At 41.1% G+C, this 24,802-nt stretch overlaps 2 protein-coding genes across 5 annotated transcripts in view; one reads left to right on the forward strand and one right to left on the reverse strand.

Moving 5' to 3' along the window:
- Positions 1-9,160, reverse strand: part of LOC150040574 (X-linked retinitis pigmentosa GTPase regulator-like) — a 60,616-nt gene extending 51,456 nt beyond the window's left edge. The window contains exons 1-6 of the mRNA XM_090326666.1: positions 8,830-9,160; positions 6,650-6,775; positions 5,469-5,561; positions 4,174-4,236; positions 2,734-2,892; positions 1,259-1,408 (exon numbers count right to left, since the gene is read on the reverse strand). Coding sequence (XP_090182792.1) covers positions 1,259-1,408; positions 2,734-2,892; positions 4,174-4,236; positions 5,469-5,561; positions 6,650-6,775; positions 8,830-8,992 — 754 coding nt within the window. The 5' untranslated portion in view covers positions 8,993-9,160. The remainder of the gene's footprint in view (positions 1-1,258; positions 1,409-2,733; positions 2,893-4,173; positions 4,237-5,468; positions 5,562-6,649; positions 6,776-8,829) is intronic.
- Positions 9,161-9,169: 9 nt separating this feature from the next.
- LOC150040576 (sodium-dependent phosphate transport protein 2B-like) lies at positions 9,170-23,665 on the forward strand. Of its 4 annotated transcripts, XM_090326670.1 has the most exons (4): positions 9,333-10,039; positions 12,356-12,435; positions 21,078-23,233; positions 23,479-23,665. In XM_090326670.1, the coding sequence occupies exons 3-4, from the start codon at positions 21,130-21,132 to the stop codon at positions 23,496-23,498; spliced, it is 2,124 nt and encodes a 707-aa protein (XP_090182796.1). In that variant the 5' UTR covers positions 9,333-10,039; positions 12,356-12,435; positions 21,078-21,129; the 3' UTR covers positions 23,499-23,665. The 4 variants fall into 4 exon arrangements, with proteins under 4 accessions (XP_090182795.1, XP_090182796.1, XP_090182793.1 ...); XM_090326669.1 differs by lacking the exon at positions 9,333-10,039 and adding an exon at positions 9,170-9,245 and having other exon boundaries at positions 21,078-23,665; XM_090326667.1 differs by having other exon boundaries at positions 21,078-23,665.
- The last annotated feature ends 1,137 nt before the right edge of the window (positions 23,666-24,802 follow it).

Raw genomic sequence — 24,802 nt, forward strand, 5'->3', positions numbered from 1 at the left:
GTAGAGTAGCATTGAGGTGAAGAGCTCACAGGCAGTGTGCAGGCCCAGAATTCAAACCCCAACAAAACAAAACAAAAGGGCCGGGAGTTTGGCCTAGTGGTTAAAGTGCTTGCCTAGCATGCATGAAGACCCGGGTTCGATTCCTCGGTACCACATACATAGAAAAAAGCCAGAAGTGGTGCTGAGGCTCAAGTGGTAGAGTTCTAGCCTTGAGAAAGTCCAAGGACAGTGTTCAGGCCCTGAGCTCAAGCCCAGGACTGGCAAAAAAAAAAAAAAAAAACAAATAGGAGCCGGGAGTTTGGCCTAGTGGTAGAGTGCTTGCCTAGCATGCACGATGACCCAGGTTTGATTCCTCGGTACCACATGCATAGAAAAAAGCCAGAAGTGGTGCTGAGGCTCAGGTGGTAGAGTTCTAGCCTTGAGAAAGTCCAAGGACAGTGCTCAGGCCCTGAGCTCAAGCCCAGGACTGGCAAAAAAAAAAACCCAAACAAACAAAAAAAAAGAAATTTTCATGTCAGAGAGTTTCAAGTTATAAAACACTCATTGTAGAAATGGAGAAATAGTGGCCTGGAGTTTGGCCTAGTGGCAGAGTGCTTGCCTAGCATGCACAGACCTGGGTTTGATTCCTTGGTACCACATACATAGAAAAAAGCCAGAAGTGGTGCTGAGGCTCAAGTGGTAGAGCTCTAGTCTTGAGAACATCCAAGAACAGTGCTCAGGCCCTGAGCTCAAGCCCAGGACTGGCAAAAAAAAAAACAGGAAAAAAAGAGAAATACTGTGACCTAAAACATATCCAAATCATTTCATTGAATGGACAAAGCATGTTTTTTCTTTGCCAGTATTAGGTTTGACCTCAGGGAGTGGGCACTGTCCCTGAGCTTCTTTTGATCAAGGCTTCTTTATACTCTACCACCTGAGCTACAGTGCCGCTTCTAGCATTTTCCGTTTATGTGGTACTGAGGAAAACACCCCAGGGCTTCATGCATGATAGGCAAGCACTCTATCACTAAACCACATTCTCAGCCCCACATTATTTATTTATTTCAGTGTATGATTTATTTTTATTGTATTTTAGTGTCCGGGTAGTGTATACAGGGGTTGTAGTTACATTCGTCAGATAGTGGGTACATTAAGTCTTGAACATTGATACCCCTTCCTATGTTTTTCTCCCACTTTCCCTCTTCCACCCCCACATCATTTCTTATCTTACTCATTTAGTGATAACTTAGAAAAGAGATGATATGATTTACTGTCTTACTTGTTATAAAGGCTGAATGGTAATATCCACAGGAGATCCATTTAATTGGTTTCCCAATGGTCACTTGGTGAGGAACACACACATTACTTATATTTTTTAAGCCAAGTTGCCCTTCCGAATTGTCACCCCACATGAAAAGTTTTCCATCCTCTACAAAAAAATAGGGGGAGAAAAAGTTTTAAAAGGTAGTGGGGCTTTTAATGTAGTTATAGTTCCAACAGATCATTTTTTTCTCTTCTAACTTCAACTTCTTTTATATGATTCCTTTTTTTTTGCCAGACCTGGGGCTTGAACTCAAGATGTAGGCACTGTCCCTTCTTGCTCAAGGCTAGCACTCTACCACTTGAGCCACAGCACCACGTCCGGTACAAAGGAACCAAACCCAGGGCTTCATGCATGCTAGGCAATCACTCTACCACTTAGCCACATTCTCAGCCCTAGTTTATATTCTTGTTTTTATTTGTAATGTTTGTTGGTCATGGAACTTGAACTTAGGCTGGGCACTGTCTCTGTGCTTTTATGCTCAAGGCTAGTTCTTTACCACTTTGAACCACAGCTCTACTTCTAGTTTTCTGATAATTAATTGGAGATAAGAGTCTCATAGAGGGGCTGGGAGTTTGGCCTAGTGGTAGAGTGCTTGCCTAGCATGCACGAAGACCCAGGTTTGATTCCTCGGTACCACATACTTAGAAAAAAGCTGAAAGTGATGCTGAGGCTCAAGTGGTAGAGTGCTAGCCTTGAGAAAGTCCAAGGACAGTACTCAGTCCCTGAGCCCAAGCCCAGGACTGGCAAAAAAAAAGAGTCTCATAGACATTCCTGCCCAGGCTGACTCTGAACTGGAATGGTAAGATCTCAGCCTCCTGAATATCTAGTAGGATCATAGGCATGAGCCACTAGCATCTGGCTTACAGCCTATATTTTAACAACATATACATCAATATATTTCTAGTAACAATTTCCGTTGAAGTTGCAAGTCTAATTTTCAGGATTAATTAATAAGCTAGTAATAATAAACCAATACTTAAGAATAACCAAAGTAGGGCCGGGAGCATGGCCTAGGGGTAGAGTGCTTGCCTAGCATGCATGAAGTCCTGGGTTCGATTCCTCAGAACCACATACACAGAAAGGACCAGAAGTAGTGCTGTGACTCAAGTGGTAGAATGCTAGCCTTGAGGGAAAGCCCAAGAACAGTGCCCAGGTCTTGAGTTCAAGCCCCAGGACAGGCAAGAAAAAAGAATATTCAAAATAGTAGACAAACAAAGGAAGTTAAAATTTAACAATAACCTTCTAAGTACATAATTAATCGTATTCTTATTCAAAATATACATAAAGATTAAAGTTGTACTTTCAATGTATTCTAGGAGTCAATTGAAAAAATTTAACAGTGATACTATCTTAAGTTTACTGAAGATGGTGTACTGTAGTCAAAAGGAAAACATATGGCCCAGACAGAAATGGAAACAAGTTTCATTCACCTGTTAGTGCAGCTGAAGTATTAGATCCAGCAGAAAGCTGCTTAATTTGATGCTGGGTGGTAAAAAAGCTAATTTGATGAAAAGTGTTTCTTTCTTCAGTATCCCCAAGTCCCAATTGCCCTTCACTATTTCCTCCAGTAGCATACACGCTGCCTTTTTCTATAAATGGAAAAGAAACATTAAAATACTACAACTATACATATTTCTTTTATTAATAGTGAAAACAAGTATGAACTGAGGTAGAGAAGAATTGGGCCAGAAAGAACTTTTTTTGCCAGTCCTGGGCTTGAGCTCAAGGCCTGAGCACTGTCCTTGGACTTTCTCAAGGCTAGAGCTCTACCACTTGAGCCTCAGCACCACTTCAGGCTGGCTCTGAACTGTGATTGTCAGACCTCATCCTCTTGAGTAGTTATGGTTACAGGCATAAGCCATCGGTGCCTAGCTGTACTCAACACATTTTAATGACAAGATAGTACTTATAGTAATTTTACAATACCTTCTATTACCAAAGTAAGACCTCACTTTTCATCTAATATAATAAATATAATTAATGAGCATAATTACCATATAATATATAGTAATTTAACAATATAATATGTGTCAGTGGCCAGTGGCTCATGTCTGTGATCCTAGCTACTCAGGAGACTGAGATTTGAGGATCATACTTAGAAACCAACCCAAGCAGCCAAATCTATAAGATTTTTTTTTTTTTGTCAGTCATGGGGCTAGCCTGGGCATTGTCCCTGAGCTCCTCAGCTCAAGGCTAATATTCTACCACTAGAGCCACAGCGCCACTTCTGGTTTAATGTTCGTTAATTGGAGATAAGAGTCTTACAGACTTTCTTGTGCCCGGGCTGGCTCTGAACCACAATCCTCACATCTCAGCCTCCTGAGTAGCTAGGATTACAGGTATTGAGCAACCAGTGCCTGGCTAAAAGTAACATTCTTATCTCCAGTTATCCCTTAGAAAACAAGAAGTGGTACTGTGGCTCAAAGTGACAGAGCCTTGAACAAAAGAGCTCAGGGACAGTATATAGGCCTTGAGTTCAAGCTCCACAATGGCTATGCATTAACATATACTATGTGTATATAATAAACATAATATGAATTAATATATTTAATATTGATATATATTATATATTACATATTAATATATTTTATAACCTATGTATTCTGTATCATGCCATATGTGATATAATCTCAAGTAAAACATTACATATTATTCAATATTAAATGTGTAATGTATAATATATAGAAATAAAAGCAGATTAATAAATTATATATAACATTCATAAATATTTTAAATACATATGTAAGCATATAAATATAGATTAGTCAATACAGCAATATAAATGCATAAATATGTAAAATATATAGAATGATAATAAGTATTATATTAATAAAATCTGGGCAGGAAGTCATAAAGATTGAATACTATACCTGTTGAAACCAATGTGTGGTTCCTTCCACAGGCAGCAAGTTTCACTTTTTCAGGTTTAAGAGCTAAATATACAAAAATATAATAAAATATTTTATGAATATGAAAATAAATTATTTAGGCCAAATAGTAACTAAGTGGTAGAATTAAGATTTCAGAGCTGGGAATATGGCTTAGTGGTAGAGTGCTTGCCTAGCAGGCATGAAACACAGGGTTCCTAAGTACCACTTAAGCAGAAAAATCCGGAAGCAGCACTGAGGCTGAAGTGGTAGAATACTAACCTTGAGCTCAGGGACAGAGCCCAAGCTCAGAGTTCAAGCCCCATGACCCACAAAAAAAGGAAGGAAGGAAGGAAGGAAGGAGGGAGGGGAAGGAGAAGGGGAAGGGGAAGGGGAAGGGGAAGGGGAAGGGAGAAGGGAGAAGGGAGAAGGGAGAAGGGAGAAGGGAGAAGGGAGAAGGGAGAAGGGAGGCAGGCAGGCACGCTATAATTCCTAGTTTCAAAATCAAGTCGTTCTGACACAATGTTAATGTTTTAATATACTGTAAGATAAAATTGCATTTTTGCCAGTTCTAGGGCCTGGGCACTATTCCTAAGGTTCTTTTTGCTCAAGGCTAGCACTCTACCACTTGAGTCACAGTGCATTTCTGGCTTTTTCTGATTATGTGGTTCTGAGAACTCAGTGCTTCATGGATGCTAGGCAAGCAATCTACCACTATGCCACATTCCCAGCCAAAAATTGCATTTTATAAAATCAAAAATGACATATAATTGTGATATAAAATATCACTGTGAACAAAATTCTAAAATATTATTTCTCATGTAGATATTTATTATGTATGTATATACATATACATATACATAGTAAACCACAAAAAAAGTCTTGGATGTTCAAATGCACTATCATAGGATTTTGCTTGCTTTGTGGTCCCAGAGTTAAAAATCAATGTGATTTTATTTAGATTCTAACATAAAATAGTTAAATTTAATATACTGAATAAAGTTAAATGTTAATGATACTCAACTGTTACAAAATAAACATCTAAATAATATGACATTAAAAAATACACAATCAATATAAAATAATTTTATGTAGCTTGTTAAGATTATAAAATGAGGGGGGTGGGGGGAGGGTAATGGGTACAAAGACATGTGAAAGGGTATCAATGTATGTGAATTAATGAACCTTCTATCTGGCAAATATCATGTAACCCCTTTATTAATTAAAATAAAAAACAAATAAAAGAAATAAAATAAATTTTTAAAAAAGATTATAAAATGATAAAGATCACCCCAAACCTTTGACACATGTCGGCTTGTTCATAGTTGACTGCGATCCTAATCCTAATTGTCCCCAGTTGTTACTGCCAAACATGTAAAGTTTATTATTTCCTAATAGAGAAAAAAAATAACAAATTGAAGCATTCTTCATATAAATAATGCAATGGAGTAATTAAAAAGGCAACAAAAAGACACAGATGATAGATGGATAGATAGAATATTGTATTTTTGTTTACTTTTTGTCTGTTGTGGGGCTTGAGTTCAGGGCCTGGGTGCTCCCTAAGCTCTTTTGGCTCAAGGCTAGCACTCTACCACTTTGATCCAAAGCTCCAGTTCCAAGATTTTTTGTAGTGCTTAACTGGAGCCAAGAGCCTCCTTAGTAGCTAAGTTTATGGGCATGAGCCACTAGTGCCCACCAAAAAGATATTTTAAAATATTGCCTTTACCTTGTTGATGTGGGCCGATTCTATTATGTGTAATTTTTCTAAAACTATACAATAACATTTTGTAGTATGGTGAAATAGCTTTATCACAAGAAATCTGTATGTATAGAAAATCTCAAATTAAGCCAGGCTCATACCTATAATCCTAGCCACTCAGGAGGCTGAGATCTAAGGATTACGGTTCAAAGCCAGCCCAGGCACTAAAGTCCATGAGACTCTTATCTCCAAATAACCACTAGAAAAACTGGAACAGGGGCTGAGGCTCCACGGCTAGGCCAGTAGCATTGAGATGAAGAGCTCAGGGACAGTGCCTAGGACCAGAGTTCAAGCTCCATGAACTCTCCCCACCCCCCACCCCCCAAAAATCACAAACTAAGGTAACATCGTTGAAAAGATTAGATGACTTGATGTATAAAGAATTCTTCTCTAGGCCAGGAGCATGGCCTAGTGACAGTGTGCTAGCCTAACATGCACAAAGCCCTATGTTCTATTCGCTGGAACCACATACACAGAAAAAGCTGGAAGTAGTGCTGTGACTCAAGTGGCAGAGTGTTAGCCTTGAGCAAGCGTCCAAGGACAGTACCCAGGCCCTGAGTTCAAGCCTCAGGACTGGCAAATAAATAAATAAAATAAAAATAAGAATTCTTCTCTAACAAAGGAAAAAAAACCATAGTCTATATAGCTACAATATATTTAAAACAGCACATCTGTAATATTTAGGACTAAGTAGTATCTTAATTTAGGACTATATAATACCTGTAACAATAGCAGTGTGTTCATCTCCACATGAAAGACATACAGGTATGTCATTTTTAAACCAGAATTTGCTGGGAATATTTTCAGCAAATTTACTTTTTCCAAATGTAAACACAGCACCCGAATCTGCAAGTACAAGACAGTTTCTATTACACAAATTTTACTGTACTTCCTTTTATTAAAATACATTTTCAGTAACTTACCCATACAAAGTACTTGTCTTTTAATAGCTTTGACTCTGTTTGGGCATGATTTTAAATCATTATTTTTTTAAAATCATTCTTTTACCTTAATTTGGTCTTCCTCTTCAGAGTTCATTCTAGTTTGACCTATGGAATCCACTAAACTGAACAGGTATTTATTTACTGATAGAAGGTAAGAAATGAAACTTCAAAAGGAAAGTATCACCTGTAGTCTGATGCCACTGAATGAACTTTTGTCCAATAGAGTGATCTGGTACAATTAATATTTCCCACTTTGATTAATATTGCGTGGTCTGGTCCCAGACTGAGGAGTTTTTTGGGTTTTATGTTTTGTTTTGTTTTTGGTGTGTCATGGGACTTGAACTCTGAGCCTGGGAACTATCTTTGAGCTCTTCAGCTCAAGGTTACCGTCCTACACCAGGAGCCACAGCCCCACTTCCAGTTTTCTAGAAATTAATTGGAGATAAGCATCTCAAGGTCTTTTGTGCACTGGCTGGCTTTGAACCCTGATCCTCAGATATCAGCCTCCAGGTTAGCTAGGATTACAGGCCTGAGCCAGATGCCATGCCTAGGATTTTTTTGGGGGGCGGGTGTTGTTTCCTCCACACACACACTCAGAAAAAGGGCAGCACAGTTTCTCTCTCCCTCTCTCTCCCTCTCTCTCTCTCCATCTCTCTCTCTCTCCCCCTCCCTCCCTCTCCCTCCCTCTCCCTCTCCCACTCCCTCTCCCTCTCTCCCTCCCTCCCTCCCTCTCTCCTCTCTTTTTTTTAAACCAGCAACAGGATATTTGTGGTAAAATCTGAATAAATTAGCTTGGATTATCTTTGGTTTACTTTATCTAATAAAAACCTACTTGTTCTCATGCAAGGGGAGGAATGTAAATGGTTATACCTCAACTATTAGTCCCAAATAAATACCCATAAATCTTAGGGCAGATAGAAACAAATGATTCACACCATCACAAAACTGTTGAGTTTACTTCAGTTGTCAATTGATCTGAGTATTATTCATAAACCGTTTTGGTCCAACACTATTTTAAAGAGATTACCTGTCTTCTATCAGCTCCTAATAATCATTTAATCTCTTTCCACCTCTATTATCTTATTTCTCACACACACAAACCATATCAGGTGACGGGGGATCAGATCAACCTTTTGGAGAATTCTCAAAAGTGGACAATCACATATAAACTATCTGGTACCAGAAAGGAAACTGTGTAGTGAATATAAGTTCTACTAATAAATGTAAATTGGCACTATTTAAATGTTTAAGCCTAAAATATAACAAAATGTAATATTTATTGTAGTGAATAATTATACTGTAAACTCATTTTTAGCTGTGATTCACTGCTGGGTCAGAAAACTAGTAGGTCACAATAGGCTTTCTTTTTTTCTTTTTAATTGTGACGATACTGGGGTTTGAACTCAGGGCCTTAAACTTGGGGGCCTCTTGTAGCTTTATCTGATCGATGCTGGCATGTCTCTACTTCCAGGTTTTTATGTTAAAGTCAGTTCCGTTACACAGTAAGCAAAGTAATGAGTCATAGCGTCGAACGTATTTTGAACGTTCATGGGTCTAAAAAAAAATAAATAAAACGCGGTAAAGATTCCCTCTTCTGTTTTCCCCAATTCCGTCTCCATTCTTTTTCTTTTTTTTACCTCGCCCCTTCCCCCACCCCGGACCGTAAGCACCAACGTTGCTAGGGTAGAAGTTGCCCCAGCCTTCGAGAACTCCGTCGAAAACTTTATTTATAAAAGGAGAAAGATCCATTCTGCTTCTTCCCATGGTTCCCTGTCCCTTCCAGTCTTCTGCCCTAGGTTATTATCTGGAGTGCGGTTAAAGGTCCCGCCTCAATATGGCCGCCAAAGTTTGGGCCCCTACTCGGACGGGGCTGGCCCAGAGGCGGAGCCTGGCGACTAGGCCGCCCGCCCGCGGGCCCTCCCTCCCGGCCCGCCGCCACCACCGGCTTTAACTCACCGGGCACGAGCATCTTGGGCTCTCCCATGCCTAATGCCGGACTAGAAATGAAAGGCTGGTCCTGGAACTCCGAAGGAGCAGCTCGGTGCGATCTAAAGTAGCGACTTAGCTCCAACGCAGGCCGCGGAAGCCCCCCGGACCCCCATAACGACCCCTTTGGCATCGGCTACTGTAGTGCTACCGGAAGTCAACAAACAGCCGCTAGGGCAACGGAGGCGGAGCTTAGAGGCGCAAGACGGCCGCGCGTCAGTTGTGAGAGGCGGGCACAGTCCTGCGACTCGTGCGGCGCAGGCGCAGATGCAGGGGGCGGGCGGCCAGCAAGACCGCTGGGTTCTGGTGGGCCAAATACGAACCGCGCGAACGCAGTGCGTTTCGGTACAGAAGAATCGCAGTTGTCACGTAGTCGCTAACTTGAGGTTTGTGACGCATGTAAACGTCTACGCTCAGTTATGACAACAATATAATTGGCAAACCGTACTAGGCATTTTCCTACACATTCTACAACCAATTCACATTTGTAGCCCCAGCCCTTTAGACGTGTCAACCAAGATATAGCATATAAATTATCATTAAATATTTATTGAAAGAAAGAGTGCCAGTACAGCCCAGCAAGGTGGTTAATGTCATCCATATTTACACATGTGCAGATTTTACCTCAAGAGAACAGAAGTCCAGCTCAGGTAGTCTCCAGTCTGTGGTCTGAACTGTGTAGTTTTGTCCTCCCATAAAGAGGAAAAAGGGGAGGTGTATAAATTTACCTGGTGATATATGTTTGTAGTCAAACCTTGGACTTCTGTGCACCGGCACTTGGCCATGGTAAAGAAGCAAGAAACCATCTTGTAGTAGTAGAGTTATGTACCTATAGAAATTCTGGGCAAGAGCTCTTAGAGATGGATTCAAATAATCCGGAATTGTGTATATGAGAGGATTTACTATGCTTTTTTAATGTGAGATGCCATTAAAAATGGTGAGGGGAGCTGAGCTCCGGTGGCTCACACCCATATTCCTAGCTACCAAAGAGACTGAGATCTAAATATCGTGGTTTGAAGCTGGTTTGGGCAGAAAAATCTATGAGATTATTCGACAACCAAAAAGCCGGATGTGGAGCTGTGGTTCAAGTGGTAGAGCACCAACCAGCCTTGAACAATAAAACTAAGGGACAGCATCCAGACCCTGAGCTCACTAAGCAGTACCAGCATCAAAAGCCATGGTAAGGAGAGAGTAAACTACTTCTTCCACTCATTTAAATACAAAACAAAATGGGGAGGGGGTGCTAAAAAATGTTTAGCCAGGATCACTGACTTGATATTCAGAAAGGTGTATTTAAAGACAGCCCTTTGCAGGGCAGGGTGGCTCATGCCTATAATCCTAGGCCCAGGGGTAGGCATCAACTGGAAAGCTCAAGGACAGTGCCCAGGCCCAGAATTCAAGCCCATGGAAAAAAAGAGAGAGACAGAGACAGAGACAGAGAGAGAGACAGCAAGACAGAGAGGGGAGGGGGGAAAGAAAGAAAGAAAGAAAGAAAGGAAGGAAGGAAGGAAGGAAGGAAGGAAGGAAGGAAGGAAGGAAGAAAGAAAGAAAGAAAGAAAGAAAGAAGGAAGGAAAGAGAGAGAGAGAAAGAAAGTTTGTAGCCAGTTATGGTATCTGCAATTTTATTCTAAGGAAAATGGAAATCCATTGAGAGGCTTTAAGCAATGGAGTTAGTAAATCAACTATGTGTTTCTAAATTTATTCAGCTTGGGGTAGGAAATGAGGCCTAATGCTAGAGTGCTTGCCTAGCAGGCACAGAGCCCTGGATTTGATTCCTCCATACCATGTACACAGAAAAGGAAGGTGGGAAGTGGTGCTGTGGCCCAAGTAATAGCTAGCCCTGAGAAAGCTCTGAGTTCAAGCCCCAGGAGGCAAAAAAAGTAAAATTATTCAGCTGACCTGGCTACTTTGTGGAAAATAAACTGGACCAATGAGAAAGTTTCCAAGCCATTAGAAGTATTTAGTCTATTTACAGAGTCAGATTGACTTGCAGGCCAATGCATTGACCCACAGGAAATGTCTTACTAGTTATCCTTATAAAATGTTTAACTATCAAATAAATCTTAGACCAATAGCAAAAAAGGTGTTCTACATTATTTTGAAGTGGAATTGAAATTCATTTTCAAAGGATTGTGACAATCACTATAAGAAAATCTGAATTTCAAAACCCTTAATCAAGTTGTGATATGCTTTGCAGAATTGAATGAATCACATTTCTAGATTAAGGGAACCCTATGCTCAGCTTACAGATATGGAAACCATTGAGGAAGGAGCAGAGGATACTACAGTTAGTAGATGGGAATCCAGAGAACATAATGTGCTCAGTTTTAAACGTACTAAGCCATTTAAAGTGGAGGTGCTAGACTAAGCAGGCAGTTGGATAGCAAAATCCCCCAGATGGAGGCACATATTTAGGGAATGCCCTGGCCTATAAGGGTGATGACAGCTTAGGAACAGGTGAAAGTTTGACAATGACTATAGAATGGAAGCAAAAGAGAGTAGAATATAAAAATTAAACAGCTGAGCAAAAGATGATGAAGCTGAAGAGTGACCAGAAAGAGAGACTCATAGTGCATCAACAAAGAGGGTGTGGCTGATTAGGTCATGTCTTGTGAACAAATGAGTGAAAACAAAATGTCCACTGAAATTCACTATATGGTGATGATCACTAGTGATGTTGAAAAGAACTGTTCGGTATGATGATGGGGCAAGTGATATTGGAATAGACAGTGGAAAAATCTGGAGGAAAGATTCAGGGTTAGGACACTGAATAGGAAAATAGCTTTAGAGAAAAGAGAAAGAATATGATAAAAAAGCTTTTGTGAAACTTGAGGAGATGTGAGAGTGCTGAGGGGTCAAACTGAACAGATGGAGAAAGAATGGAGATTGCTCAGCCTGAGAGATAATAAATAATGTAATGCCTGAAGTCATGGCATCCAGACTCCATGTAGAGGAATTGACCTTAGCTAGAAGGAGAGAAAATATTTGTAGCATATAGGAAGAAAGGGATGAAAGAAGGAAAGATCGAAGCAACAAAGGAACGAAAGAACAAAGGAAGGAAATTATTATACATTTCATACTATACTACTGACTTTTATGTATAGCAGCTATCTATCTAAATACTAGTATGTATGATTTAGAGCTGCTATATATATCTGATCTATAAAGTATAAGCCTAGATCATAATAAAAGACATAATAATATTACTGTCTCAGAAGACTTGTGAAATATTAGGTAATATATATGAAACTTAGTTATATTCATGTGTTCATTGGATTCTCTGTGAATACACAGCCAAACGCTCAACTTTTCTCAGCAAATCGTGTTATTACATACCATCCATGACAAATCTGACAACATATGCAAGTCTAAGTCATTTCCTCTATTCTATTAATTTCTGTATTATTTTATTTCAACTACAAATAGAGGCACATGTGAACAAGGAAAACGTTTGCTGGGTTTTGCTTTCTAACTAAACTCATTTCTTTCCTCACAGTATTCAACTAAATTTCCAAAGCTTTGAGTTGCATTATAGTGCAGCTTTCATTGCTGTTTCTGTCAGGATCAGATAACCAGGTATGTTTTCACTTTACCAATTCCACTGTGAGTTTCTGTACACATCCATTTTTACATAAGAGATTCTAATGGCTTCTTCGATTCCCAAAATCTTAGTACAGACAGACCTAGGCCATTTAGAGTGAGAATTCACGAATCCAGAGGATTTATTTCTGAGAAAGAAGCAGGGTAGTATGAGCTCTAGAGCTACTGCCCCTGAGAAAAACTTGTCAAGTATTTTCCTTTTTAAATTATTTGAGGGCTGGGAATGTGGCTTAGTGGTAGAGTGCTTGCATAGCATGCATGAAGCCCTGAGTTTGATTCCTCAGTACCACACAAACAGAAAAAGCTGGAAGTGGTTCTATAGCTTAAGTGGTAGAGTGTCTTGAGCAAAAGCAGCTCAGGGACAGTGCCCAGGCTCAGAGTTGAAGCTCCAGGACTGGCAAAAAAAGAAAAAAAATATTTGATTCAGTATTTTAAAATGCTTATTGTGAATGCAAATCACTTGGTGTCTGTTAAAATTCAGATTCTGATTCTGTACATCTAGTGTATGCTTAAGGAATCTGCATTTTCAACAACTATCAGGTTGCTGTTGTTACTACTATTCTATATTAAGGATTAACCTATGGAAAGGCATATCAATTAGTCTCTTTCTATATAGCTATAAAATCATAAAGGAAAATACTTTTCCTATCAATGAGATTATAGACAATTACCAGATAAAGAGTCTAGTCTTGGCCCAGGAGTTTGGCCTAATAGTAGAGTGCTTGCCTAGCATGCATGAAGACCTGGGTTCGAGTCCTTGGTACCACATACATAGAAAAAGCTGGAAATGGTGCTGTGGCTCAAGTGATAGAGCTCTAGCATTGAGAAAGCTCAAGGACAGTGCACAAGCCCTAAATTCAAGCCCTAGGACTGGCAAACAAAGAATCTAGTCTTGAGTATATATTAGATACCAAAAAAATCAATAAGAAAGGCTGGGAGTTTGGCCTAGTGATAGAATGTTTGCCTAGCATGCACAAAGATCTGGGTTTGATTCCTCAGTACCACATACAGAGAAAAAGCCAAAAGTGATGCTGTGATCAACATTAATAAAATCTTAAAAAAAAATAGTGGTAGCTGGGCACAGTGGCTCATTCCTGTAATCCTAGCTACTCAGGAGGCTGAGTTCTGAGGATCAAGGTTCAGAGTCACCCTGGGCACAAAGGGACCTGAGACTCTTATCTCCAGTTAACCTCTAGCAAACAAGAAGTGGGGCTTGGCTCAAGGGTAAGACAGTAGCCTTGAGCTGAGGTGCTCAGGGACACCGCTATCTCTAATTAAACACCAAAAGGCTGCAGTAGAGCTGTGACTCAAATGGTAGAGTACTAACTTTGAACACAATAGCTCCGCGACAAGGCAGAGGCCCTAAGTTCAAGCCCCAGGACCTACATTCACATGCACGTGTGTGCACGCACACACACACACACACACACACACACACACACACACACACACACACACACACAAAGAAAGCCCTAATGTATTGCAGATAAAAAGCAGGATGGTGAGTGTGAGCAAAGGAAATGTATATCTGATTTAAAGTGATTATCCCATAGGATAGTCACTTCATAGGCTGGTCATCCCATGGTTTATTTGTCAAAAATCATCCAAGTATACACTTAAAATGGGTGCTTTTATAATTGTGCATTACACAAGTCTAACTGAAAAATGTTGTGTGCAGTATAGAATATAACATAATATCTATTTACCATTCTGCCTGAAAATATTTTAACTTGGGGTGGTTTTGAAACATTAACCTCAAATCTTAGCTTTCTTAGTAGCTAGGATTTACAGGCATGAGCAACTAGGATCCAATTTTGCCTTTTATTCAATTTCTCCTGTTTCTGTCTGTGCTTCTTTTTCACTCGATATAATATTTTTGAGATTATTTCATGGCATTGTATTAATAATGCATTTCTGTGCATATACCCTTAAATTATTTATCTTTTCACTTGATGAACTTTTGGATTGTTTTCATTTGGAGCTGTAAATTAATAAATTTTAAAAGGATATTCATGGAGTTTTGTGGACAAATACTTACATTTATCTTGAATAAACACTTATAGAATAACTTTGCTGTATCATATGGTAACTGTACATCTCAATTTATAGGAAATTGCCATGCCTGGCACTGGTAGCTCATGCCTGTAACCCTAGCTACTCAGGAGGCTGAGATGTGAGGATTGTGGTTCAAAGCCAGCCTGGGCACAAAAGTCTGTGAGACTCTTATCTACAATTAACCACCAGAAATGACACTGTGGTTCAAGAGGAAGAGCACTAAAAATAAATCAAATAAATAAATAAATACATAAATAAATACATAAAAGAGGTGGAGCACTATCCTTAAGCTGAAGAGCTCAGGAACAGCTTTCAGTATCAGAGATCAAGCCCCATGACCAACAAAAATAATTGCCAAGCATTTCTCCAAAGTATACAGTTTGCCAATCCCGTTAGCAATATGTAAGATTCTAGATTTCTAAATTTTATGAATCTTCTCAATCATAAATTGTGATTGCTTTTTGAATTTTAGCCATGATAGTGGCATGTACTGATTTGAGTTTTACTTTGAATTTTCCTAATAATGAAATTTAGGAGTGTACTTATTCTTTTGGTTATTTGGTTACATTTTTCCTAAATTATTGTGTTTATATTTTATTTTTGTCAGATCTGGGGCTTGAACTCAGGGCCTGGGCAATGTACCAGAGCTTCTTTTTGTTCAAGGCTAGCACTCTACCATTTGAGCTGCACCACACTTCCAGGTTTATGTGTGTGTGTGTGTTGCTGTGTGTGTGGTACTGAGGAATTAAACACAGGGCTTCATGAATGCTAGGCAAGCACTCTACCACTAAGCCACATTCCCAGCCCTGTGTTTATTTTTTAAATTGAGTTATTAGCTTATTTTTCAGTTGGAAATGTTGTTTATATCTTGCATACCTAAGTATTCTTGCGTTTTCTTTCAACTCAATGTTTGCCTTTTGCAAAATTTCAGGGAAACAAAAGAAAAAAGCACATAAAAAGAAATTCTCTCATCCAGGTGCCAGTGGAAGCCTATAATCCTATCTATGCAAGCAGCCGAGATCTGAGGATTAGGGTTCAAAGCCAGCCAAGGCAGGAAAGCCATGAGACGTGGTGTGTGTGTGTGTGTGTGTGTGTGTGTGTGTGTGTGTGTGTGTGTGTGTGCTGGTCCTGGGGCTTGAACTGAGGGCCTGGGTGTGTGATATCCCCGAGCTTTTTTGCTCAAGATTTCTACCACTGGAGCCACAGCAACATTTCCACCCTTTTCAGTGCTTAATTGGAGATGAGTCTCACAGGGTCGTGGTACTGTGGCTCAAAGTACTAGAGTCATATTCTCAAGCCAAAATAGCTCAGGGACAATGTCCAGGCCCTGAGCTCAAGTGCCATGACTGACAAAAAAAATTGAAAAAGAATCTCACAGGCTGCCAGACTGACTTGGAACCCTAATCCTCAGATCTGTCTCTAGAATAGCTAGGATTACTGGTATGAGTCACCAGCATCTAGCATCATGAAGAGTTTTATCTCCAATAAACTACTAAAAAGAGCTGAAAGTGGAGATTTAGCTCAAGTTGTAGAGTGCTAGCTTTGAGCAAAAAATGTTTAGGCCCTAAGTTCAAGCCCCAAGACAGGTGCAGACGTGTACTCGTACGCACACACACATCAAGAAAAAAGAAAAATTCTATTCCAAATCAGTGAAAGATAGAAATAGGAAGTTTGTACAAAACAATTCAAATGTTAAGCATTTGAAAAGACAATATACCCTATCACTTAAACGCACATAAAAATAAATTTGAGGAAATGGGAGCATGGTCTAGAGGTAGAGTGCTTGCCTTAGCATGCACAAAGACCCAGGTTCAATTTCTCGATACCACATACAGAGAAGAAACCAAGTGTGGTGCTATGGCTTAAGAGGTAGAGTGATAGGCTTGAGAGTGCCCACGGACAGTGCTCAGACCCTGAGGTCAAGCCCCAGAACTGGCAAAAATGAATAAATAAATAAATAATACATAAATGTGAGCTGCGTGCCAGTGGCTCACGCCTGTAATCCTAGCTATTCAGGTGGCTGAGATCTGAGAATAGTAGTTCAAAGCCAGCCCAGGCATGGAAGTCCATGAGACTCTTATCTCCAATTAACCACCAGAAAACCAGACGTGGCACTGTGGCTCATGTAGTAGAGCAATAACCTTGAGCTGAAGACCTCTGTGACAGCATCCAGGCCCAGAGTTCAAGGCCCACATCTGACAAAAAAATAAATACAATAAATTTGAATTATCCTTTGTTTATTATGTTGGAAGGATTAAAAAGATTCCAAAGATTCAGTTTCATTTGGTGGGAATTCAAAAAAGTATGACCCTATCTGGATGTTGGTGGCTCATGCCTGTAAATTTACGTAATAAAAGACTGTGATCTGAGAATCATGTTCCAAAGCCAGCCCAGACATTCACAAGAGACTCCAATGTCCCATTAACTCACAAAATGCTGGAGGTAGAAGTGTGACTCAAATGGTAGAGTGCTAGCCATAGGTGAGAAAAAGTCAAGCACTCAGCACTGGCACACACACACACACACACACACACACACACACGTGCACACACATGGAGAGATAGGTATAATCTTTTACAAAAATAGTTGGCAATAATTTTTTTTCTATACCAGTACTGGAACTTGAGCCTGAAGCCTAGGCATTTTCCTTCAGTTTTTTCAAACAATGGTGGTATTACATCACTCAAGCCATAACTCCACTTCCAGCCTTTTGGGAGTTATTGGAGATATGTATCTCATACTTGGGCTGGGTGTGTGTGCTAGAGTGCTTGCCTAGAATGCATGAAGCCCTGGGTTCAATTCTTCAGGGTAACACATAAATAGAAAAAGCAAATAGTGGTACTGTGACTCAAGTGGTAAAGTGCTAGTCTTGAGCAAAAGAAGCTCAGTGGGGGAGCCTGGTACAGTGACTCACGCCTATAATCCTAGCTACTCAGGAGGCTGAGATCTGGGATCACGGTTCAAAGCCAGCCTGGGCACAAAAGGACCTGAGACTCTTATCTACAATTAACCTCTAGAAACAGGAAGTGGGTTTTGGGTGAAGGAAGGTAGCCTTGAACTGAAGAGCTCAGGGACAGTGCCCAGGTTGGGTTCAAGCCCCATGACTCACAATAAAAGAAGTTGAGGGTGGGGGAACTAGATGATTGGGAGGGGGTGGGGGAAGGAAATGGGGACAAAAACATGAGAAGTGTTATCAATGTATGAGAAGTAATGCGCCTACTACCTGGTGAATGTAACTATAACCCCTCTATACAGTACTCCAGCAATAAAATCAATCAATCAATCATTCAAAAGAAGCTCAGGGACATTGCCCAGGCCTTGAGTTCAAGCCCCAGGACTGTCAATATAAAAGAATCTCAGGGCCAGAAATGTTTATTGTTTAGTGGGAGAGTGCTTGGCTATCATGTGTGAAGCCCTGGGTTCAATCCTCAGTATTACATACACAGAAAAAGCCAGAAGCGGTGCTATGGCTCAAGTGGTAGAGTGCTAACCTTGAGGAAGCCCAGGCTCTGAGTTCAAGGTCTGGGACTAGTCAAAAATAATAATAAAAAAAACAGAACAAAGAAAGCTCAGGGACAGTTCAAGCCCCAAGACTGGCAAAATAATAATACTACTAATAATATCAAACTTCTCTTTCTGGGCTTTGAATCTCAGTCCTCAGATCTCAGCCGTATGAGTAGCTAAGGTTGCAGGTATGAGCCATTGATGCCAGTTCTAAAATTATAAGGTTTCAAAGCATGTTATTCTTACTCAGCTTAAGGATTTTTATTGTATTTTATTGTCAGGGTGATGTAGAGAGGGGTTATAGTTATATTCATCAGGTAGTAGGTACATTACTTCTTCCATTTATTTTTAAATTATTATTACTTAGGTAGTTGTACAAGGATGTTGCCATGCAATAAAGCAGTTTAGTGTCTTCATCCTCATGACGCTCCCCCCCCTCGCTTTTTTGCCATTCCTGGGGCCTGAACTCAGGGCTTGGGCACTGTCCCTTGGACATGGTTTGCTAAAGGCTAGTGCTCTGCCACTTGAGTCACAGCACCACTTTCAGCTTTTTTCTTTGTATGTGGTACTAAGAACTCAACCCAGGGCTTCATGCATGCTAGGCAAGCACTCTACCACTAGGCTATGCTCCCAGCCCCTCATGACCCCTTTTAATGTTCTCGCTTATCCCTCCCAGTCCACTACTTCCTTCACTTTTCTTTATCTTTTCCATTGTCCTGGGGCTTGAACTCAGGGCCTGGAAACTGTCCTTGGATTTTCCAAAGGCTAGCACTCTACTACTTGAGTCACAGCACCACTTCTGGCTTTTACTGTGTATGTGGTATTGAAGAATTGAACCCAGGACTCTACCACTAAGCCACTCTTCTGGCCTTCACTTTTCTTAATTTTACAGGATATACTTTAAATATGTGACTCTATTCTCTCCTTCTTGTGAAGGATAAGATTGTCTAGATTTTTCCCAAAATATAAATTTTGTAGCATTGTTAGAGTAACTTAAGAGAAATAGAGGTAATTTAATATGTTAATGAGTAAGTAAATTCTGGAGTTAGAGGATAATCAAATATGATTATACTACAATATGATCCAGTAGTCCCATCTCTGGGTAAATATTCAAAAGACATGAAATAAGTATCTCTAAGAGATATGTTCAACCCCTATTCATTGCAATATTATTCATGATAGCCACAATATTGAAGCAACCATAGTATTCGTCTACTGATGAACTGAAAAAATCTGATATGTATGTATTGACTAAAAAATGGAATATTATTGAGCCTTAAAAAGCCATTTGAAACAACATGGATGGACCTAGAAAGCCATTATGCTAATATAATAAGCCAGACAAAGAGAAATGCTCAAGAAATCACTTATATATAAAACCTAAAGGAGGCAAACTCATAGCAACAGAGTAACATAGTAGTCTTTGGGTTAGGAGTTTGGCCTAGTGGTAAGAGTGCTTGCACAAAGATCTGAGTTCAATTCCCTGGTACCACATACATAGAAAAGCTAGAAGTGGTGTTGTGGCTCAAGTGGTAGAACAACTAGACTTTGAGAAAGCCCAAGGACAGTGCTCTGGCCCTGAGTTCAAGCTATGGGAATGGCAAAAAAGTGGTTTTTCTGGGGCCAGGAGTTGTCAAAATATAAACTTGGGTGAAAAATCTAATTTTTCAGTTATGAGACATTCTGGGACTCTAATGCTGCCTATAGTTAATAATCATGTATACTTGAAATTTGTAGAGAGTATATCTAAAATGTAAATGTTCTCACCATAAAAGAAAATTTTAAGTCTGGAAATACGGCTTAGTGGTAGAATGCTTGCTAGTACCACATAAATAAGAAAACTCTAAAAGGCATCTGTGATGGATGGCATGTCAATTAGGTTGACTGTAGTAATCATTTTAACACACGCACGCACACACACACACACACACACACACCTTTGTATTTTTTGTTGTTGGTGGTGATTGTAGTGCTTAACTCTGGGCCTGGGTATTATCCGTGATCTATTCAAAAGGCTGGTGCTCTGCCACTCTGAGCCACAGTGCCCCATTTCCAGTTTTCTGGTAGTTAATTGGAGATAAGAGTCTTACAGACTTTTGTGCCTAGGCTGGCTTTCAACTGCCATTCTCAGATTTCAGCATCCCACATAGCTAGGATTACAGGTTTGATCTACCAATGTCCAGCAAAACTTATTATTTTTTTGCCAGTCCTGGGGCTTGAACTCAAGGCCTCAGTGCTCTCCTTGGGCTTTCTCAGGGCTAGAGCTCTACTGCTTGAGCCAAAGGACCAATTCTGGCTTTTTGTGTGTATGTGGTACTAAAGAATCGAACCCAGGTCTTCTTGTGTGCTAGGAAATCATTCTACCACTAGGCCAAACTCCCAGCCCCAAAATATATTCTTAACTGAATGTTTAAAAATTCTCCTGAGACAGGCATGGTTGGCTTATGCCTGTAATCCCAGGTTCCTAGGAAGCAGCATAGGATAATCTAAGTCTGATTCTGGCTGGAGCAAACATTTTTTTTTAAAAAAAAAAGCTACTTCCCCAAAAGAGGAAAAAAAGTCTTAAGTGTAGAACACTTGCCTACCAAACATGAGGTCCTGAATTCAGTCCATAGTACGGTTAAGTCTCTCTACGTGATAGTGAGGATTACAGTAATAGGCAGTTCTACACTCCTAATTTGTGCAGTCTTATCTCCCTATAGCCCAGCATCGCTTTGTCTTTATTTCTTTTCTTGTTTTTGCTTTGTTTTGTTGTTTGTTTGTTTGTATTTTGCCAGTCCTCGTACTTGAACTCAGGGCCTAGGTACTGTTCTTAAGGGTTTTTTGCTCAAAGCTAGCACTCTACCACTTGAGCCACAGGACCATTTCCAGCTTTTTCTTTGTATGTGGTACCAAGGAATCCAAGGAATTGAACTCAGGGCATGAACTCGTGCATGCTAGGTGAGTGTTCTACCACTAGGCCACACTCCTGTCCACCTTTGTATTTCTAAAAGTGATAAAAGCAGGTGTGGTTGTGGTTCCCAACTGTTCCCAGCAATTTCTGATTGTTTCCTCCTCAGGCTGTATAGACCCAGAATTATCAGAAAAAAAGAGAGACTCAACCACACTCAGATGGCTTTTAAACTTGAGTTTAGAGTCAAAATGACTCCTTGGTCAGAGTTAGAAAATGTGCAGCCCAGTCCCCAGAAATATATGGATGGGGACTTGAGTTTTCAATCTACCATACCAGCCAATGACAAGAACATCAACAAAACTGACAAGAACATCCACAAAACTGACAAGAACATCAACAAAAATGTTAATGAGTCTCCTGTTTCCAAGATTGAACTTCTGCCCTCCTGTTCTACAGTGGCCTTGATAGAGGAACACACTGAAGTGGATGACCCCTGGGACTTGCCTGAACTCCAGGACAATGGAATTAAGTGGTCAGAGAGAGACACAAAAGGGAAGATTCTCTGTGTCTTCCAGGGTATTGGGCAATTCATTATACTCTTGGTGTTTCTGTACTTGTTTGTGTGTTCTTTAGATGTCCTCAGCAGTTCTTTCCAGTTGGTTGGAGGAAAAGTGGCTGGACAGTTCTTCAGCAGAAACTCCATCTTGTCCAACCCAGTGGCAGGGTTGGTGATTGGCATGCTGGTGACGGTAATGGTACAGAGTTCCAGCACTTCCTCATCCATCATTGTCAGCATGGTGGCCTCCTCACTGTTGACTGTAAGGGCTGCCATTCCTATCATTATGGGGGCAAACATTGGAACGTCCATCACTAACACTGTTGTGGCACTCATGCAAGCAGGAGACAGAAATGAATTCAGAAGGGCTTTTGCAGGGGCCACTGTCCACGACTTCTTCAACTGGTTGTCTGTGTTGGTTCTTTTGCCACTAGAGGTCATTGCCCACTACCTGGAGATCCTGACAAATCTTGTGGTGGACACGTTCCGCTTCAAGAACAGGGAAGATTCCCAAGCCCTTCTGAAAGTCTTTACGGATCCCTTCACAAAGCTCATTATCCAACTGGATAAAAGCATTATCCACCAAATTGCAATGAATGATCCTACAGCCCAAAACAAGAGTCTCATCAAGATTTGGTGCAAAACTCTTACGAACATGACTCTGATGAACGTCACAGTCCCCTTACCTGAGAACTGTACCTCCCCTTTTCTCTGTTGGACGGATGGCATCCATATCTGGACCATCAAGAATATGAGCCACACGGTGAACATTGCTAAATGCCAGCATATTTTTGTGAATTTCAACCTTCCAGATCTTGTGGTAGGCATCATCTTGCTCATCATCTCCCTGCTTGTTCTCTGTGGCTGTCTGATCATCATCATCAAGCTCCTGGCATCCGTGCTCAAGGGAAAGGTGGCGACTGTCATCAAGAAGACCATCAACACTGATTTCTCCTTTCCCTTTGCATGGGTGACTGGATACTTGGCCATCCTTGTCGGGGCAGGTATGACTTTCATTGTGCAAAGCAGCTCCGTGTTTACATCAGCCATGACTCCGCTGATTGGTATGGGAGTGATAACCATTGAGAGGGCATATCCACTCACTCTAGGTTCCAACATTGGCACCACTACCACTGCCATCCTGGCTGCCTTGGCTAGCCCAGGCAACACATTGAAGAGTTCACTCCAGATAGCCCTGTGCCACTTTTTCTTCAATGTCTCCGGCATCTTGCTGTGGTACCCAATTCCTTTCACTCGCCTTCCCATCCGCCTGGCCAAGGGCCTGGGCAATATCTCTGCCAAATATCGCTGGTTTGCCGTCTTCTACCTGATCTTCTTTTTTTTTCTGATACCACTGGCAGTATTTGGCCTCTCTCTGGCCGGCTGGAGGGTGCTAGTGGGTGTTGGGGTGCCCATTGTCTTCCTGGTGCTTCTGGTCATCTTCCTCCAGCTACTGCAGTCCCATCACCCACATATCTTGCCCCAGAAGCTCCGAGATTGGAACTTCCTGCCCTGCTGGATGCACTCACTGAAGCCCTGGGATCACCTCATCTCCCTGACCATCAGTGGCTGCCGGAATCGGTGCAGCCACGTATGCTGCCTGATGTATGGCTGTGCCAAGTGCTGCCACTGTATCAAGGGTGGTGAGGACCAGAAGGAGAAACCAGAGGACCAGATGGTCCAGACCAAGGCCTCTGAGGCCTTTTACAATGAACCCAAGAACAAAGACATCCCGAATGAGGACAAAGCCAACATCAATTCCCAGGGTATGAAGAACATGTCTAGCAACAAGGTCTTCTAGGGGGTGGCCCAGTGGTAGGGGGGTGGACCTAAAACCTATATATTCTACCTCACCCACTTCTGCACACCTTCAGCTACAGTAGCAGTCCTTTAGTCCCAAATAGGAATTAGAGTTGACATCTGCCCAGCTCTCCTTTCCCTAGACCAGGGCATCAACCAACTAGGTAGTCTCAATCTCAACCCTGTTCCCTTGACATCCTCTTACCAAAAGGCACAACTCAACGTCAGTAAGGAAGAATCTGACCAGCATCCTGCCTAGACAGATTATGGTGTACACTCCTGCACGCTGCTGCACCTGGATCTGTTTTTAGACCCAGAGCATCCTCTTGAAAAGAAGGATTAAAGAAAGTTCTTGAACAGTCTATGTAAGGATGTATGAATATATGTGTGCAGATCTCTCCCAAGTGTCTGTCTATTTTTTTCTTAAAAAAATTGGTTATGAAACTTGAACTCAGGGTCTGGGCTCTGTTTCTGAGCTCTTTTGCTCAAGGCTAGCTCTCAACCACTATGAGCCACAGCTCCACTTCCAGTTTTTGAGTGGTTAACTGGAGGTGAGAGTCTCAGGGGGTCTTTTTTGCCCAGGCTGGCTTCTAACCTTGATCCTCAGATCTCAACCTCCCAAGTAGCTGGGATTACAAGTGTGAGCTACCAGTGCCCACCATCTATTTTTCTCCTTAAATTGGAGACTACCCCAAGAGTACTCACTCTCAGGAATCTCTGCCCAAGAGCAGTCTGGGAAATAACTGATTGACCAAAATTGTGGCATTTACCAGTTAATTCCCAGTATTTCCCCAACTCCCATCATGGCTTTCTCCCCTGAGCAAGTATGACTATTCCAAGCAGTTTACTGCAACATAAGTTTATTCCCATCATCGTGTTTGTAGAAGCCACACTTGGGCTATTGAGGGAAATTTAGAATATGCTTGGCTTACCTGCTTACTTGCACCTGAGCTGGGGGAGGTGCCTGCTCTTACTGAACAGGCAAAGGAAAGAGGAGATTATGGAATGACTTATTTTATTTTATTTTATTTTTGCCAGTCTTGGGCTTGGGCTCAGGGCCTGAGCACTGTTCTTGGGTTTTCTCAAGTTTAGAGGTCTGCCACTTGAACCAAAGCACCACTTCTGGCTTTTTTCTATGCATGTGGTAGCGCAGAATTGAACCTGGGTCTTTGTGCATGCTAGGCAAGCACTCTACCACTAGGCCAAAATCCTGGCCTAACTAACTTTATTTTTATTTTATTTTTTTCATTTTTGTTGGTTGTGGGACCTGAACTCTGGGCCTGGGCTTTGTCCCTGAGCTCTTCATCTCAAGGCTACCTCCCTACCCCTTGAGCCAGAGTGCCACTTCTAGTTTTCTGGTGGTTAATTGGAGATAAAAGTCTCACGGACTGGCTTTGAACCGCGATCTTCAGATATCAGCCTCCTGACTAGCTAGGATTATAGGTGTCAGCCACCACACCCGGCTATTAACTAACTTTATCTTGTTGGTCATGGGCTTGAACTCTTTACCTGGGCCCTGTCCCTGAGCTCTCCTA

This window comes from Megascapheus bottae, chromosome X (genome assembly GCF_031878675.1).
Source record: "Megascapheus bottae isolate mThoBot1 chromosome X, mThoBot2.hap1, whole genome shotgun sequence".
Classification (NCBI taxonomy): Eukaryota; Metazoa; Chordata; class Mammalia; order Rodentia; family Geomyidae; genus Megascapheus; species Megascapheus bottae.